The sequence below is a fragment of the Mchenga conophoros genome, linkage group LG8 (assembly GCF_057382185.1).
Source record: "Mchenga conophoros isolate Kocher_MC1m ecotype Shallow Benthic linkage group LG8, M_conophoros_male_GT1.1, whole genome shotgun sequence".
Lineage (NCBI taxonomy): Eukaryota > Metazoa > Chordata > Actinopteri > Cichliformes > Cichlidae > Mchenga > Mchenga conophoros.
Genome location: NC_140533.1, coordinates 2,368,176 through 2,387,228, shown reverse-complemented (window position 1 = coordinate 2,387,228; position 19,053 = coordinate 2,368,176). Strand labels below are relative to the sequence as shown.

The 19,053-nt window shown below is 45.0% G+C and overlaps 1 protein-coding gene across 6 annotated transcripts in view; it reads right to left on the bottom strand.

Moving 5' to 3' along the window:
• The window catches only part of LOC146567902 (ryanodine receptor 2-like), a 327,426-nt gene that overhangs the window by 241,963 nt on the left and 66,410 nt on the right, over positions 1 to 19,053 (bottom strand). For all 6 annotated transcript variants that reach the window (XM_085283596.1, XM_085283600.1, XM_085283597.1 and 3 more), the window contains exons 4-6: positions 3,988 to 4,062; positions 3,682 to 3,760; positions 2,828 to 2,940 (exon numbers count right to left, since the gene is read on the bottom strand). In XM_085283596.1, coding sequence (XP_085139722.1) covers positions 2,828 to 2,940; positions 3,682 to 3,760; positions 3,988 to 4,062 — 267 coding nt within the window. The remainder of the gene's footprint in view (positions 1 to 2,827; positions 2,941 to 3,681; positions 3,761 to 3,987; positions 4,063 to 19,053) is intronic.

Below are 19,053 nucleotides of genomic sequence, written 5' to 3'. Positions count from 1 at the left end.
AGCCCTACATTGTTTTATGATCGCCAGACATTATAGGAAATAGGCTTATCTACCCAAGCTTTAGCTTGGTTTGGAAATGACAACCAAGGCTTTCTGCCTCCTGATTTGGAAGTAACACCACCTAACTGGCGCTCCTTACCACTGCCACTGGATGTGCGGAAGCGACGCAGGAGACGGGGTAACCGTGAAGGTCGCCTTGTCAAACTGAGACTCAGGATCTCTTGTTTTCCTCATGAGCTTTGCTCAATTTGTCGATCCTGCCCGCAACTCTTGGTGCCGTTGCGTGCTTTGGACCCGGTGGACTCCTGCTTGGTTCCTGTTGTGGGATCTCTTGAGAAGGGTTCTGCAAAACCCTCTCCTCTCCGACATCTGCATTGGCGTGGAGTGGACCGAACAAACCTCCGACCTGTGGATCTGGTTGTTGCTGCCTCGGAAGCTCCCGAGCAAATTCCTCTCAGGTTGGGATTAATTAACGCCAGATCGGTGGCAAATAAGACATTTATTTTGAAGGAATTTTTCTGACACAATTTGACACAGTGGATCACGATTTGCTGATCTCCCGCTTTACAGCACTGTGTGGGAATTTCTGGTTCGGCACTTTTGTGGTTAAAGTCCTATCTCTTATGTAGCTTCATCCTCTGTGGCCCCTCTGCTTTGGGGTGCGCCACAGGGATCTATTCTTGGGCCATTATTGTTTTCACTGTACCTTTTGCCTCTTGGCGCGATTTTCCGAAAGCATAAAGTGCCATTACATCTATACGCAGATGACTGCCAGCTCTATTTACCTTTTAGTCATTCTGATAGTCTCCCAACTGGACCTCTGCTTGACTGCCTTACTGATGTCAAAGCATGGATGGCAAAAAACTTTTTAAATTTTAATGATCAGAAGACTGAAGCAATTTTATTTGGCCCAAATCGTTCTTCTCATACTCCGGATGTTGATCTTGCAGCTTTGACTTCCCAACTAAAGAGTTCGATCACAAATCTCGGAGTTAAAATTGATTCTGCACTTCTGTACAATCAGCATTTTATCACCTCAGACGTTTATCAAAGGTTAAGCCCTTTCTTTCCAAGCGTGACTTGGAAAGCGTTATTCATGCCTTTATTACCTCACGTTTAGATTATTGCAATTCTCTTTTAACAGTGGTTGGGCAGGGCACTTTGTCACGCTTGCAATTAGTGCAAAATGCTGCGGCGCGATTTTTAACTGGCAGAAGAAAATTTGATCACATCTCTCCGATTTTGGCCTCTTTACACTGGCTTCCAATTGAATTCAGGATCCGTTTTAAAGTCATTTTATTGGCTTTTAAATCTCTAAATGGTCTGGCACCTGTTTATTTGTCTGACTTGTTGAAGCCCCACTCGTTCCCTTCGGTCAGCTGAGCAGTTGCTGCTTTCGGTCCCAAAGTCACGGCTGAAACTTAGAGGACACCGAGCGTTCTCTGTTGCAGCGCCGATGCTTTGGAATAACCTTCCTCTCCATATTAGACAGGCTGCATCAGTGCCAGTTTTTAAGTCTTTATTAAAAACCTATTTTTATTCTCTGGCTTTTAACTCTGTGGGTAACTGATATTTATTTATTTATTTATTTATTATTTTTTTATTGCTACATCTGGTTTTATTACTATGTGCATGTTAGTATTGTACAGCACTTTGGTCTACCAGGTGTGTTTTTAAAGTGCTATATAAATAAATAAATGATGATGACAGATGATGATGAATTACATTTTGTGTAATAAGGAGAAATGACATGGGGAAAACATACTGAACACATGAAGAAAGGGAGGCACAAAAAGGCATGGAACTGCTGAAATCTATCAGTAATTAAACAGCAATCCTGCCACTTGGTGCAAATTAATTTCAGCTGGTTCCAGCTGATGGCCTATAAAGAGACGTCTCATTACCAAGGTGTGATCGTGGCTCAAGAGTTGGGAGTTCATCTTGTAATCTGGAAGGTTGTCAGTTCGAGCCCCGGCTCCGACAGTCTCGGTCATTGTGTCCTTGGGCAAGACACTTCACCCGTTGCCTACTGGTGGTGGTCAGAGGGCCCGGTGACGCCAGTGTCCGGCAGCCTCGCCTCTGTCAGTGCGCCCCAGGGTGGCTGTGGCCACAATGTAGCTGCCATCACCAGTGTGTGAATGTGTGTGTGAATGGGTGGATGACTGAATGTAGTGTAAAGCGCTTTGGTTTGGTCCATAGGGACTAAGTAAAGTGCTATACAAATACAGGTGTCATACATGAAACATCTCATGATGGGTAAAACCAGTGAGCTCTCTCATGAAGGTACTGGTTACAGAAGAATTTTTAAACTGCTAAAGGTATCATGGTATGGGGCAGTTCTTCATCATATGGCACTAGCATGCCTCATATAACTGATTAAAAAAAGAAAATCTGCTGCCATCTACCAGGATGATGAACATTAAATAAGGATGTTTCACACAGGACAATGAGACGATGATGCTGCTAGAATCCAATCACCTGACCTGAATCCAGCTGAAAATCTATGGAAAGAACTAAAGACTGTGTCAATTTTTATTATTACGCAAAACTTAATTTATTGACATCTATGGTTTGATTTCTCTTGGCATGTACAGATTGGATGGGATGTGACTGACTTCTGCTGAGAATTTCTGTCGACAGCACTTTTAGAAATATATTTTTTTAGAAAATAGGTGATGTCTTCAATATTTATTTTGCCTGCTGTAAATATAATTTGTAAATCCTACTAGTACTAGGACACGTCTTGCCACATGAAGAAAGAAAGCAAGCAACATCAAGATCTGAGTTCATCTTTGCTGGCATGTTCCCACACACAGCTGCTACTGACCAGATATCTTTCAGAGGAGACGCTGACCAGGATGAGATCATCTCCCACTCTAACCTTTTCTCCCTCCGAGCGCTGCTTTGATGCTGGATGGATGGTCCACCAGCATGCCTCGCCTACACACACACACACACACACACACACACACACACACACACACACACACACACACTCATCATCATCATCATCATCATCATCATCATCAGTATTACAGGAGATAAAGCAGCGATGTGTCCATGAAAAACAAACTTGTGTCCATTTCCTTGCTGGGTGTGCACCACTTTGGTTCAACCCTGAAACTGTTGTAATTTCCATGACTTTTAAAAAGAGAGCTCAGCAATAAGGCAGACAGTAGATCTCGGTGTGGTGCATTATGTTTCTCCACAGCAGCTTTCATTTATCAGCAGTCAGACTCTATAATAATACCGAGTTTCATTCCAGTAATGATGTCAAGAAACTAAAAGCAAACAGCAGCATGACACACAAAACAGACGTTTTGCTGAACTTGTTCTCGCTAATACAGCTATACAGGAGGGTGTGGGGGGTGTATATGATATTTAACATATAACAACTTTATTTTGTTGAAGCTAGTTGATGTTTACACTCTGCGTAACACTCCTTTATCCAAAATTCACAACTGGTGAATTTTTAAAGAAAGTCAACTTTTTGGATTATATGCAATCGTGTGAGCAGTCAAATATTTTCACTTGGGCCAGGCTGGATATTTTACAGTGTTACACAACAAGGACTATCTGAAGTGTTTTTATTTATTATCGTTTTCCATTGTTTTAGCTTTTAAATGAGACACGCTCATTTCGTTTAGCGGTGGTGCAGATATTTGTACAAAACATAAATACCTGTGGTATCCTCCTGCAGCCCCACGTCAAAAGCCAGTTTGTCTGTGGATGAACGCGAGGTGGACAGGCAGCACAGGTACTAAACAGAGAAACACAAATAAATAAAATGATTTTATCAATCAAATTATCAAGAAATGACAGTACATTCACTGAACCTCTAGAACTGTGCGTGAACATTTAAACATTGTGCCTTAGCAGAGGGATGAATGAAAGGCTTTTCTTTTTCTTATTCCCAACTATGTTACAACATTCATGATAAAAGGATCTTTTTGCACTATGTTTTTAGATGTAGTCTGTGTCACTGACCATTCCACTGTAAGAGTGTCGCAGGAGCACAGCATGTCCATACAGTAGAGTCCTATGACCTCCTCCCTGGGCCATCTGAGAGAATTATTGAAAGACAACAACACAGAACGTTAAAGCACACATGTCAATAAACAGGAGAGCTAAAGCTGCCAATACAATAGACACAGGCAGAAATAACATTTTGGCTTTATATAAAGAAAAACAAGATGTTTCATAGCAGCTTAGAGGTACCCTTTGTAGAAGTGTAATCATTGCTACGTCACGGCCATCTTTCCATCCTTAGCTCATGGTGTAATTACAATATTCTATTGATTTCAAATGAAACAATGACTTGGGCACTGAGCCGATGGACTCACTGCTAACACCTGCTTCACATTCAGAGTGTCTTTTCTGGTCTAACAGTTATATTGCTGCTTAGAATATGACACGTGGGGGGGTTTTCTTGACACTTGAGCAGGCAACCACATCCCACATGTCTGGGCCACAGTGCACAGCTCTGAGTCTGCAACCCTCCACTAGCCAATGAATGCAAAAATTATCAAATTATTTTGAAAAAGAAATTCTTCTTATAACAAAAACGTTTCATTATATTTTGTTCACTGCTATTGTTCTCAATTTCTCTGATTTGTGATGGATATATCAAAAAACTATATGCCTGATATTGTGAAGTCCACAAAAGTAGCTCAGACTACTCAGGGCCTGAGAGCTGTTGGATTTTGACCAGGCACCCTCAGTACAGGAAGGACTGGAGCCGGCTCTCTGTTTAAAAAGTCCAAGTCTTTGACCCTATGAGTATTATCCAGTAGGCAAACAGAGCTTGGATGGAGCCGGGGAGGAGACCTGCCAAGCTGTAACTGCTTCCTGCTGATGTCAATCTTGCTTCATCTGAAAGCGTGCTTGCCAGGGTGGGCCTCCGATCAAGCCCTCCCCTCAGCCACACCCATTATCAGCAGCTCACCTCTAAATCTGTGCACTTGGCAACTAACTGGGTATCATTAGTGATGACCATCATTCAAAAGGTAGGCCACTACCCTTTGAATGATGTAATAATAATAATACAGGTTATCATGTATACTTGTATTCCATGTACTGTAGGTCAAAATCTACATCAGTATAAGCAGCTCTTACAGGTTACTCTGGCCTCTAACAGTAACACACCCCTGGGACCCTGGGAGAGCGTCACTTTAACACTCAGCTCTCTCTTCATCAGGACGGACCGTAGCAACGAGCCAGACACCCCATGATCCCAACGCACCTCCTACGGGAGACCCCTAGGGACACGGTCAAATGCCTTGTCCATTTCCACAAAATACATGTAGTGGTTGGGCAAACTCCCATGCACCCTCCAGTATCCTCAAGAGTAGAGAGCTGGTCCAGTGTTCTGCGACCAGCACAAAAACCACTTTGTTCCTCCTGTAGCCAAGGTTCAACTAACAGACGAACTTTCCTTTCCAGCACGCTGGCATTGACTTTACTGGGGAGGCTGAGGAGTGTGATCCCCTTATAGATGGAGCACACCCCCTGGTCCCCCTTCTGAAAGATGGGAACCACCCTCATCTCCAAAACGCAGAAACAAATTAAATCAGTTTTGGGGTTTTTTTTGAGGAGGCAGACATTGTCTCCAGACTGATGTGATCTAGAATTAAATTTCTCTATTGATTAATGCATAAGCTGTTTTTTGACTTCCAGTTCATGAGAAAAGTTTTCTTAGCAATCCATAAGGAACATATGTGATGTGTTTACTTATCTAGTTCACTTTTCCCCCCTAAGATGGACAGCTTGGGTGAGGTTGGGATCCAGCAGCTAAACCACGTCGTCACATATCCAGAGCCTTTTGACAGGTGTGCAGGACCATATAGCATGCATATAGTTCTCAGCAGAGTTGTCTTTGCAATGGGCACATTTGTCTGAGTATGTAAGGCCCATTTGGAACAACCTTTGTCCTCTATAGTGTGCTCTGTAGAGAATTTTGTATTGTACAAGTTGTAAGTTGGGCTTTTCTGAAGGTGTTTAAGCGTATCGTGTCCAGAATCTTTTATCTGGATTTATGGAAAGATCTTGCTCCCAATTGATGGTTTGGAGGGATATTGATTCATCAGTTTTAAACAATAGCTTATAATTTTGGGCAATAGGCATTTGAGGGTGCTGATATTTAAAAATTGTGGGACCAAGTAGGTATTTCTAGATTCAGTTGATTGGGATTAAATTTTTCCTGTATTATGGACTTTAGTTACTTATATTAAAGAAAGGTATTGTTGCTGATTCTATAGTTTGATATGGAACTTTCCTTACTGTTTTTTACCCCTTTCTCATGCCACGATGACAATTGTAATATTTTCTTTCTCTGACAAATATCTGGAATGTTCCAAATGGGTGCTGGTTTACATGGGATAAGTGAATGCCATGGTCCTCCAGTCCTTCCCAGTCAACCTGCCTTTTCTGCTTTGTTTTGATCCCATTGTTTCCTGGACAGTTTTCCTACCCTGAAGCCAGCCACACCCGCTGGCAATCATACTCACCTGCTGACGATGATTCTCATCACAGGCACACTATTTCACATAATGGCTGGACTTCAGCCAACACTGGATCATTGAATGACACAGTGCCTGAACAGTCAGTCAGTGCTATGGTGAAAGATCCCTTGTCCTTCGTCGTGGTTAGTCACCCAATTATCGTGTCTTGTTTAGCCAGGACAACAATCGGGAGAGTGTCGAGAGAGCCGTGCACCACTTGCAAATATTTCTGAATGGATTTTTGAGCGCCACAGATCGAGAGAGGGATTCACTGCATGGGAGCTGGGAAATCATCATGGAGGGAACCACGTTTTTTGATACTGCTTCGCACGTCGTTGCTTGTTTCTTCACTGTAAATAAATTCACTGTCGCTTCTCAGGAAGTACTGCATTTGGGTCTTGTTTCTCCCACAAGCTTGACAGTGAAGACTTAATTTTTAAGATTAAGATATGTTAAGGCTTTTAAAGCAGTTTTGATGCTTAATATTGGAGTTTACAATTGGCAAATGAGAGATTTTTACTTGTCCATAGAATGCTTATTCTAGGTCCAGCCAAGCCCTGTCTAATATGAGCTTGGTTTAATCCATTTTGAAACATGTAGCAATCTATTGGATAAGAAGTAGTGATAAAAATGTGCTAGTGCTAGACCACCATTGTGCTTTGGGTTTTGTAGAATATTTAGACTTATCTGTGATGGTTTATTTTCCATAAAAATGTACGTTTTGTTGGTGTCATCTGGGGACCACCGCCTCATTAGCACGCCATCCTGCAGGAAAAAACAGGGAAGGGTTGCACTTTCCCCACCAGTGACAGCAGCTGTAAAACAGGAACTGAAAGACTCGTAATTTTTCTGTGATTTAAACAAAGTAAGAGAGGGTTTATTAGGGGTCAGTAAAAGCAAGTGCTTTATTTTAAGCGGAATCATTGTTTTAATGGTGGCAACTCATCTGCCCTATTTTCAGACTGTTGCATTTACATGGACAGTGTGCACTAATAAGAAGGCCAGTAAATACCTGCAGAGGGTAAGGGAAGTCCTGAGGAGTCAGCTGAATAGATAAAAGAAGTTCCAGACAATCAACACCTATGTCCTGTACTTGATCACCTATGTCGGTGATCAGGTACCCTGCTGGGGTAATAAGCTGGCCAAAGGAGGAGATAGAAGCCACTGACATCAAGACAAGGAAGCTCCTCGCCATTCTTGGAGGGTTTCACCCCAAATCCAGCACCCTGAGATGGTGCGCTAAGAGAAAGGAAGGAGTCTAAGGACTGGTGAGCAGCAGAACCACTGTCCAGGATGAGCCAACCAACATTCATGAGTACATCAGAAGATGGCCACAACTGACTTTGTGATTAGTGAATACCTCAGGCAGCAGAAACCCGAGAAAAAAGAGGAGCAAAGAGAAGAACCATCATCAAAGGACAGGCCCCTGCATGGTATTTACCACCAGCAGATAGAGGAGGTGGCTGACATCCAGCAGTCCTACCAGTGGCTGGACAAAGCTGGACTGAAAGACAGCACAGAGGCTCTAATCATGGCAGCAAAGGAACAAGCTCTTAACACAAGATCCATACAGACTGGGATCTACCACACCAGGCAAGACCCCAGGTGTGCAAAGATGGTCCTCAGACAATCCAGCACATAACAGCAGGGTGTAAGATGCTAGCAGGCAGGCCACACATGGAGCACCATAACCAAGTGGCCGGCATAATATACAGAAACATCTGTGCCGAGTATGGCCTGGAAATGGAATACCAGCCCAGGGTGGTCAGGAATGACTGAGCTAAGATCCTGTGGGACTTCCAGATACAGAAAGACAAACTGTTGATTGCTAACAGTACACAACATCCGAGAGCTGAGAGTGCAGTCCTAGGAAGAACTTATTTAATGTGCAGTAAATGATGCGATGGATATTAATGTGATATCAATATCTACTTTAATCTTTAAAATCTTGATAGTATTGTTAGAATATTAACAGAAGTAAGTTTGTTGCCTCGGGCTGTTTCTAGAAGTCTTCTGAGTTTATTATATGTCTGCTGCTTCAAGAGCAGAAGGATCAACCTATGGTCTTCTTCAAAGTCAGACTTAATTTACACCATTATCCACAACATTGAGACAGTAATGATAAAGACCTAACAGCAAGTGATACTGAGAACTTCAGAGAGGTCACCAGGAGCAGGTTCATAGCATAAATGCTAGTATTACGATGAATACATTTTGTTGGCTTCTCTGATTATTAAAGGAATTGTGAAACTATAGTTGCCATGGTAAGTGACACCATGCATTATAAAGCACCTGGACTACTGTTAAATCTCACATGGTGTAATTTGACTGTGTCGCACAAATGCTGTGGCTTGTTCTGTCAGTGCAACCTAACTTGACAGAGTACCTTCATTTTAACCTGATGACAAAGCGCCAATGATGTTACATCTACCGTGTCTAAAATGGGTGACAGTGTAACTATTAGCTGTAATCAAACAGCAGTAAATATAGATTAGTATACTTTACATTGATGCTAGATTGTAATTTTACAGTGTTGTATGCATGATGTGTCAGAAATCAGTTCAGGTTGGTTGCCTTAATGTGTCAGTATATGCCTAGATTTATATTTGTAAGTGCATGTGTTTGTTTGTGTCTGTTTTTCATGGTTCTCGCCTTGATACCTACTGAGTGTGAAAAATATACCACTAATACCACTACATCTGCACTGTGTACCAAGTTGCCAGTCTACCACAGTTTATCAGACTCAGAGCTAATTACCAAATTTGATTCACCACAAAACTGTTCACATGAATAAAGCAGATCCATCCATCCATCCATCTTCATCCGCTTTGTCCGGGGCCGGGTCGCGGGGGCAGCAGCCTAAGCAAAGAGGCCCAGACCTCCCTCTCCCCAGCCACCTCCTCCAGCTTATCCGGGAGGAGGTTCCCAGGCCAGCCGAGAGATATAATCTCTCCAGCGTGTCCTGGGTGTGCCCCGGGGCCTCCTCCCGGTGGGACATGCCTGGAACACCTCACCCAGGAGGCGCCCAGGGGGCATCCTTGTCAGATGCCCGAACCACCTCAGCTGGCTCCTTTCGATGTGGAGCAGCAGCGGCTCTACTCTGAGCCCCTCCCGGATGGCCGAACTTCTCACCCTATCTCTAAGGGAGAGGCCAGCCACCCTTCGGAGGAAGCTCATTTCTGCCGCTTGTATCCGCGATCTCGTTCTTTCGGTCACTACCCACAGCTCGTGGCCATAGGTGAGGGTAGGGACGTAGATCGACCGGTAAATTGAGAGCTTCGCTTTTACACTCAGCTCCCTCTTCACCACGACGGACCGGTGCAGCGTCCGCATTACTGCAGCTGCAGCCCCAATCCGTCTGTTGATCTCCGGCTCCCTTCTCCCATCACTCGCGAACAAGACCCCGAGATACTTGAACTCCTCCACTTGGGGCAGGAACTCATCCCCGACCCGGAGTGGGCACTCCACCCTTTTCCGGCTGAGAACCATGGCCTCAGATTTGGAGGTGCTGATCCTCATTCCCGCTGCTTCACACTCGGCTGCGAACCGTTCCAGTGCGAGCTGGAGGCCCTCACCCGATGAAGCCAACAGAACCACATCATCTGCAAAAATCAGAGATGAGATTCTGAGGCCACCAAAGCGAAAGCCCTCCGCCACTTGGCTGCGCCTAGAAATCCTGTCCATAAAAATTATGAACAGAACCGGAGACAAAGGGCAGCCCCAGCGAAGCCCATCACCCACCGGAAACGAGTCCGACTTATTGCCGGCAATGCGAACCAAGCTCTTGCAACGGTTGTATAGGGATCGAATGGCCCGTAGCAATGGGCCAGACACCCCATACTCCCGCAACACCTCCCACAGGACACCCCAAGGGACACGGTCGAATGCCTTCTCCAAGTCCACAAAACACATGTAGACTGGTTGGGCAAACTCCCATGCACCCTCAAGTATCCTGGAGAGGATAAAGAGCTGGTCCAGTGTTCCGCGACCAGGACGAAAACCGCATTGTTCCTCCTGTATCCGAGGTTCGACTAACGGACGAACTCTCCTTTCCAGCACCCTGGCATAGACTTTCCCAGGGAGGCTGAGGAGTGTGATCCCCCTGTAGTTGGAACACACCCTCCGGTCCCCTTTCTTAAAGATGGGGACCACCACCCCGGTCTGCCAGTCCACAGGTACTGCCCCTGATCTCCACGCAACATTGCAGAGGCGTGTCAACCAGGACAGCCCTACAACGTCCAGAGCCTTCAGGAACTCGGGGCGGACCTCATCAACACCAGGGGCTCTGCCACCAAGGAGTTGTTTAACTGCCTCAGTGACCTCGCCCCCGGAAATTGGCGGGTCATTCCCCTCATCCCCAGACTCTGCTTCCTCCTCGGAAGACGTGTCAGTGGGATTAAGGAGGTCCTCGAAGTATTCCTTCCACCGCCTGACAATTTTCTCAGTCGACGTCAGCAGCGCTCCGCCAGCACTATACACAGTGCAGGTAGAGCACCGCTTTCCCCTCCTGAGACGTCTGACGGTTTGCCAGAATCTCTTCGAGGCAGTCCAAAAGTCTTTTTCCATGGCCTCTCCGAACTCCTCCCACACCCGAGTTTTTGCTTCAGCCACTGCCCGAGCCGCATTCCGCTTGGCCTGTCGATACCTGTCGGCTGCCTCCGGAGTCCCACAGGCTAACCAAGCCCGATAGGACTCCTTCTTCAGCCTGGTGGCTCCCTTCACCTCTGGTGTCCACCATTTGGTTCGGGGATTACCACCACGGCAGGCACCAACCACCTTGCGGCCGCAGCTCAATGCAGCAGCTTCGGCAATGGAGATGCTGAACATGGTCCATTCGGACTCAATGTCCCCAGTCTCCCTCGGAATGCTGTTGAAGCTCTGCCGGAGGTGTGCGTTGAAGATCTCGCGGACTGGGGCCTCTGCTAGACGTTCCCAGCACACCCTCACTACGCGTTTAGGTGCACCAGGTCTGTCCAGCGTCTTCCCCCGCCACCTGATCCAACTCACCACCAGGTGGTGATCAGTTGACAGCTCAGCCCCTCTCTTTACCCGAGTGTCCAGAACATATGGTCGCAGATCTGCTGATACGATTACAAAATCGATCATCGACCTACGGCCTAGAGCGTCCTGGTGCCACGTGCACTTATGGACACTCTTATGTTCGAACAGGGTGTTCGTTATGGCCAAACTGTGATTAGCACAGAAGATCAATAACAAAGCACCGCTCGGGTTCAGATCAGGGAGGCCGTTCCTCCCAATCACGCCCCTCCAGGTCTCGCTGTCGTTACCCACGTGAGCATTGAAGTCTCCCAGCCGAGCACCCTCCAGCACCCCCCCCCCCCCCCCCCCCGGGACTCTAAGAAGGCTGGGTACTCTGAGCTGCCACTCGGCGCATAAGCGCAGATGACAGTCAGGACCTGTTCCCCGACCCTAAGGCGTAGGGAACAAATCCTCTCGTCCACCGGGAAAAACCCCAACGTACCGGCAGCAAGCCGAGGGGATATTAGGATACCCACCCCAGCCCGCCACCTCTCACCAGGGGCAACTCCAGACTGAGACAGAGTCCAGCCCCTCTCCAGGAGACTGGTTCCAGAGCCCAAGCCATGTGTAGAGGTGAGCCCGACTATATCTAGCCGGTACCTCTCAACCTCACGCACTAACTCAGGCTCCTTCCCCACCAGAGAGGTGACATTCCATGTCCCTATTGCCAGTCTTGGCAGCCGGGGGTCAGTCCTCCAGGGCCTCCGCTCCTGGCCGCCACCCGGCACACAATGCACCCGACCCCTATGGCGCCTCCTGCGGGTGGTGGGCCTGCGGGAGGATGGGCCCATGTCTCCTCTTCGGGCTGTGCCCGGCCGGGCCCCATGGACTAAGGCCCGGCCACCAGACGCTCGCCCTCGGGCACCCTCCCCGGGCCTGGCTCCAGGGCGGGGCCCCGGTAACCCTATCCCGGGCAGGGTAAACTGTTCCCTCGGTGTCCTTTTCATAAGGGTCTTATGAATCGCTCTTTGTCTGGTCCCTCACCCAGGGCCAATTTGCCATGGGAGACCCTACCAGGGGGCAAAAGCCCCCAGACAACATAGCCCCTGGGATCCCTGTGACACACAAACCCCTCCACCACGATAAGGTAGCGATTCAATAAAGCAGATATTTAATAAAAGTTTGAGTCATGGCTGAAAGGGAACACTGAAATTAGCTATCTGAAGTGTCATTTTGCTGAAGCCATTTGGAATCATTATTTAGCAAAGCTCCACTGCTTAACCAATCATCCTGTATAAGTTTTTTTTGTGTGTAAAGCTTCTGATAGCTTTGGTGTTTAAAATAAATGTACCCGTATAAACATGTACCTATTTGTAGTCTCAAACTTTTTCTGCAATTGTTCTTATTAGAAGCTAAAAAAAAAAAAAACATTATGCACTCTGTTCCACAATTTTATGGACATTTTATAACAACATCTTGTCACTCATCATCCAGGTGACTTCATCAGTCTCAGCTGACTGCAGGTTTCCCCAACATTATAAACATTACATTTGCATAATGACTGAAACTAGCACCACGGAAGGAACAATGAGCTGGGAGGTCAGTTCCTTCATTATTAATATTCAAATTGTTGTGACAATTGACCAACAACCACTGATCAGTTGATCACTGATCAATGACCATTGATCAATGGCCATGAGTACCATTCACAGGGAGGTGGTGATCAGTGATCACCCTTAGTGATCCCTTGTGTGTGTCAGGAGTATTGGAACAGTTGAAACACATTTTCTATAAACACAGTGTCCCTTTGACTTTTAAACCCCAAGGATCGGGTCCCCCGACACAAACAGAGTAACATAGTGTTCGCTGTTAAGTGCAGGAGGATTGGCAGGATTTATACATCGGGGGAAACCAAAGAACCTCTGGCAAAGCAGATGGCACAACACAGACGAGCCACCTCATCAGGCCAAGACTCTGCAGTCATAACGACTATTGGCCATTGATCAATGGTCATGGCAATTTACAGATTAATGTTCAAGGAACTGACCTGACATTCCATTGTGCACTCAGTGGCGCTAGTTTCACTCATTATGCAAATGTACTGTTTGGCTGGGGAAACCTGCTTAGACAGAAGAATTCACTTGAATGAGTGAAGTGATGTTTCTACCACTAAAAACGCCACATCCACATGAACAGCATCAAGTTTTTGGATGATTGCACATGCATCAAGACATTTTATAACAACAATGAAATAAAGGACAATGGGACAGCATTAGTGAACTATAACTCATTTGTACTGCATTTTTCTCTGGTTCTCCTGTCTTCACTGGAAGCCAGATCTCCAGTTTAATAGCCACTGCCATATGGGGAACTGAATATTCAATCTGGCTGATCTTGCACTTTGGTTCTTGTTGATTCTGGGAAAGTCAATCACAATTTTCACAGATGCAAAGTTCAAAACCACAGACTGATTTTCTGTAGTTCAATAGCTGGAATTCATATCATGCATGGACACATAAATAGTTTTCAAGTTTGGCAATAAAAGGTTCTACTCATTGCAGCAGATAAGTGCAAGCAGGGACACCAGTCATTTCTCAAGGTGCTCCGTCTTAAAAAATGTCCCTGTTATGTCTCTTCGTCTGCCTCAATCTCCTGAAATTTGTCCTATACACCACACAGGCTGTTTACTCCAGAGATCAGCTGATCACCCTGATGCTGGTTGACAGACCCACAGATGTACCAAATGAAATCTGGAGGAAAACACAGCGAGGATGCAGACGTGGAGGACAGAAGAGGAGAAGGAAGGAGACAGTGAGACAGCAGAGGCTCGAAGAGAGAAGGAGGTACAAACCATGTCTGCTGTCTATTATAATGGGGAACGTTCGGTCGCTAGTAAACAAGATGGACGCGCTAACAGCGCTAGCACGGAGTCAGAGGGAATACCGGGAGTGTAGCTTGATGCGTTTCACTGAATCACAGATGCGCCAGGATGTTCCCGACGACAACGCATCCGCGGAAGTCTTCCAAAGTGTTCGGGGCTGCTGGGACGGCGCTGTGAGCAGTAAGTAGAGGAGGAAGGAGCGGGGCTTGCCATTCTCGTTAACAACCGCTGGTGTAACCCTGCCCGCATAACAATCTAAGAACTGGTTTGTTGCCCGGACTTGAACTGTGCGCTGTTAGACTCAGGCCATATTATTTGCCCATTACTCATGTAATCTTGGTGGCTGTTTACGTTCCTCCCTCTGCCAACCTGTGAGAACATCAATGGGCTCACTGAGTGTATCACTGACCACATAAACTTCTGCACAGGCTTCATTGTCCCAGCTAATTTTTACCCAAATAACAAGCTGTGGATGACTAAGGACATCAAAGCCCTCCTCAATGACAAAAAGAGGGCTTTCAGAGGGGGCAAAAAGAGAAGGTGAGAAGGGTCCAGGTGTTACTGAAGGACACGATCAGAGAGGCTAAGGACAATTACAGGAGAAAGCTGGAGTGGAAACTATCACTTTCATTCACGACCAGGTTCAGAAGCAAAGGAGGAGGCTCCACTCAGGTAGGTCTGCGGGACCAGATGGAGTGAGTCCGCTTGTCCTCAAGGCCTGTGCTCCCCAGCTTTGTGGAGTCTTTCATAAACTGTTCTGGTTGAGTCTGAGTCTGCAGAGAGTCCCGGTGCTGTGGAAGACATCATGCCTCGTCCCTGTATCAAAGACGCCACGTCCCAGTGGCCCCCAGGATTACAGGCCTGTGGCACTGACCTCCCACATCATGAAGACCCTGGAAAGACTCGTCCTGGAGCAGCTCCGACCCACAGTCAGACCACATCAGGATCCCCTTCAGTTTGCTTACCGACCCCACCTCGGAGCTGAGGACACCATCATCTACCTGCTCAAGTGTGTCTACGCCCATCTCGTCCAGTTGGTGAGATGTGAACTTGTGAGGTTCATGGTTTTTTTTACTTTTCCAGTGCATTCCTCACCATCAGGCCGACCCTCCTGGGTGATAAGCTAACAGCGATGCAGGTGGATGCTTCTCTGGTGTCCTGGATTGTTGATTATCTGACAGGACGACCAATATATGTGTGTCTTCCCAAATGTGTGTCTGACAAGGTGATCAGCAACACAAGGGACTGTCCTCTCCCCCTTCCTCTTCACCCTCTACACCACAGACTTCAGCCACAGCACAGAGACCTCCATCTTCAGAAGTTTTCTGATGACTCTGCGGTGGTTGGATGCATCATCAGGGGTAATGAGTCAGGCTGTGGTTGACTCCTTTGACATGTGGTCTGAGCAGAATCATTTTGCAGCTCAACGTGGCAAAGACCAAGGAAGACCAGGAAACTCTTGACCCCTGTTTCAATCTAAGGAGTCAACGTGGACATTGTGAAGGGCTATAAATACCTTGGAGTATGCATAGACAATAAACTGGACTGGACGTTCAGCGAGAGACTGAGATTACCAAAAAGCACCACTGAACGACACAGGAAGTCATTCCTGCCTGTGGCCATCTCCCTGTACAACTCCTCCATCTAACACACTGTAAACACTGCAATAGTTACACCCTTTTGCACATGCTCTGCAGTAAAATAGCATATGACAAAGTTCACAGGTTAGAGTCAAATGTCAATCATATATATTCTGCCTCTGTAATATTCTTGTCAATATTCTTGATATTTATTTATAATTGAGTGATTTGTATATATTAGTGCTATTTCCTAAATTTGTAAAATCTGTAACATTTTGTATTGTTTAAATAGTTTAGTCTGTTACTGTTACTGTCCTGGAGCAACTGTAACCCAATAATTTCCATAGGGATTAAAAAAGTATTCTGACTCTGATTCTGATTTATCAGTACATATCCATGTTTTTATATCTAAGTGTAAAGACAAAGCTGACACTTGTGAGACAGCGATGTGAGCATCACAGCAGATGCCTTTGTGTCAAAGTAACTGAGGATAAAACACAGAAAAACATCAAGGAGATTTTCCTAGCCTGGCTTTTTATAGCACCTAGCCGCTTTAAAATATTCTGCAGTAGTTAAAAAACTGAAAACTGAAGAAGACCATGAATCAATATATGAACATTGCCTGATGCTACTGAAGTGAAGCAGAGCAAAGTAACAGAGGTTTATTAGAGACACGGCTAAGTGTTTTGCAGTTTTGCATCATCTGTAAAACTTTACATTTCTTGAACAGGTATTGAACAGCAGAAATGAGGCTTTCTTGTCAGAGGTTATCTTTGAAAAAAAAAAGAGCAGCAGCCAACAGCACTGCACACAACAGATAGACTGGTGCGTAATAAGCACCAAAGCATACTAAGCAAGCGAATAATGCAGAAAATACACTGGGAGAGAGTTCTGCAGGAAGTAAAAGCAAAGGTAAGAGAGAATGCATGACAGTGCTTATCAAATTTGAAGCGTAGCGTTGATCTTCTTTTGCTGCTGGTTTAGTCAATTTTGGTCGGAGAGTGAAGAAACCTGCAGCTTCAGAATCTGTGAGATGTCAGCTTTCACCATCCAGAATGTCCGTGTACGTGCCGTCGGGTGAACGGGGAGCTCCACGCTTTAATTTTACATGTTTTTGCAGAACTGTTTACCTCATTTCCTGTTTTAACTCTTTGGTGGTTGTTGAAATAGTTTCGTGAGATTTAACCTGAGATCCTGGCATTTCTGGCAAAATACATTTATTAGTTCTGTCAGCGTTAATCTCGTTAAAATGATGTTAATGCCATAACTGCATTAACGCAGCAAATCTCCGTTAGAGAGTTAGCGCGGATCACCCCGTGCATCGGGCTGCATGGTACTAATGTATAACTAGCTAACCGTGCTAATGCGTTGACGCCGTGCAGCCCCTTGGACAGGGCGATCCGTGCTAACTCGCTAACAGAGATTTGCCGCGTTAATGCAGTTATGGCGTTAACGTCATTTTAACGAGATTAACACTGACAGCACTAACATTTATATTTAAAAATCGATTCGAAATTGAATGAATCGACATCGCATTATTCAAACTACATTTTTTAAACCCACACCTATCTTATAGAACTTGAAATGTGTTCATGTTTAGTGATGGACAGCGAAGAAGGATCCAAATGTGGACTAAGGAAGGCAGGCGAAAGTTAGCAAAAGGCGAGGTGACGCAAAAATTGTCCACAGGCAAAAAACAAATCCAGGAAATACAGATACAGCCACTTAAAACAGCTGCCTTATACCTGACAGGGCCATGCAACCACGAGTAGTAACGCCCCTATGCGGCATTTAGGAAAACCGTTGGTAATGTCTTGTGTATCCATCAGAGGGCGAGGAGCTGTGTAGTGGCGCATTCATTTACAAGCTTGCTAAACAATATATTTATACCTTGTAAATTTGTTAAGCTAGTCTATAATTATGAGAGAAGCATAACGTTGAACCTTTCTATAAAACACTGATATAGGTAAATGCTTGCAGCAAATAAAATACAAGTTGTGCACACTGAGCAAGCCAGACAAAAGGTAATAATTCTATGATTATTGTGACCTGTGTTTGTGAACATGAAAGCATAAAACAAATATTTCATTGCACTGCTAATGCTCTTATATAAAATGCAAAATGTGCTCCGAATGCACAACAATATATATGTGTGTGAGTATTTCTGCCAGAAATATGTGATGCTTTGTTCTAAATATTTTGGGTGATTAACAAGGTCAGGAAAACGCTACAACAACCACGAAACTCTGGCACCGTGCTTAAAACTGGCAATTCCTGCCATGTATGCTTTCCAAATAAACGTAAAAGCAGAAAGTCCTGCTTGCTGTTTGCCATTAATCTTAGTATATCACCTTTGCGACTGATTTTAGTGCTCTGGTTCAAAAATTTTGCGCTGTGAAAGGAACACTCCAAATCCAACAACTGGTACATGTCCCACAAATAAGTGTCCAACCTGCAGTATTTATTTATTTAGATATAGGCGCAAAAACTCCACGTGCTACAGGTAGGAGAGAATTAACTGTTATTAGTCTTTAACCTGGGCGTAATGAGCGACTAACAAAGCGCGCTCCCAGCCCCCACAGAATACACGTTTTTTCAACTAGGCAATCGGCAGATTATTATCAACTGATATCGATTTTATTAATTTTCTACATCGTTTCTTGGGATTGTGGAATCAAAGCTTCATCATCATCATATGACTCCTCAACCTGAATGCAGGGAACAAGCCAAGCAAAATTTATGGGAACCCATACGGAAAAGAAATAGTAAAAACTTATATGTGATTACTCATGAAAGTGGCCACTTTCGCATTACTTTCATACATTGTTTTAGTAAGTATCCAAAACATACAAGTTTCATTATATAATTTTTCAAGGGATCTTATATCTGTTTTCACACTTGTATGCTTTTCATACAAGTTTCACACAAGACAGATACAAACTTTATAAGATTTATATATATCTTTTCCATATGGGAAACTGCGGGAACAGGCATGACAATAAATAAATAAACACTTTAGACGCTTTAACACAATTTGTTAAATATATTACGTAGATGTCTTCACAGTAGTTTAACTAAAAATGTACAGATTTCATAATTTTTCAAATGTTAC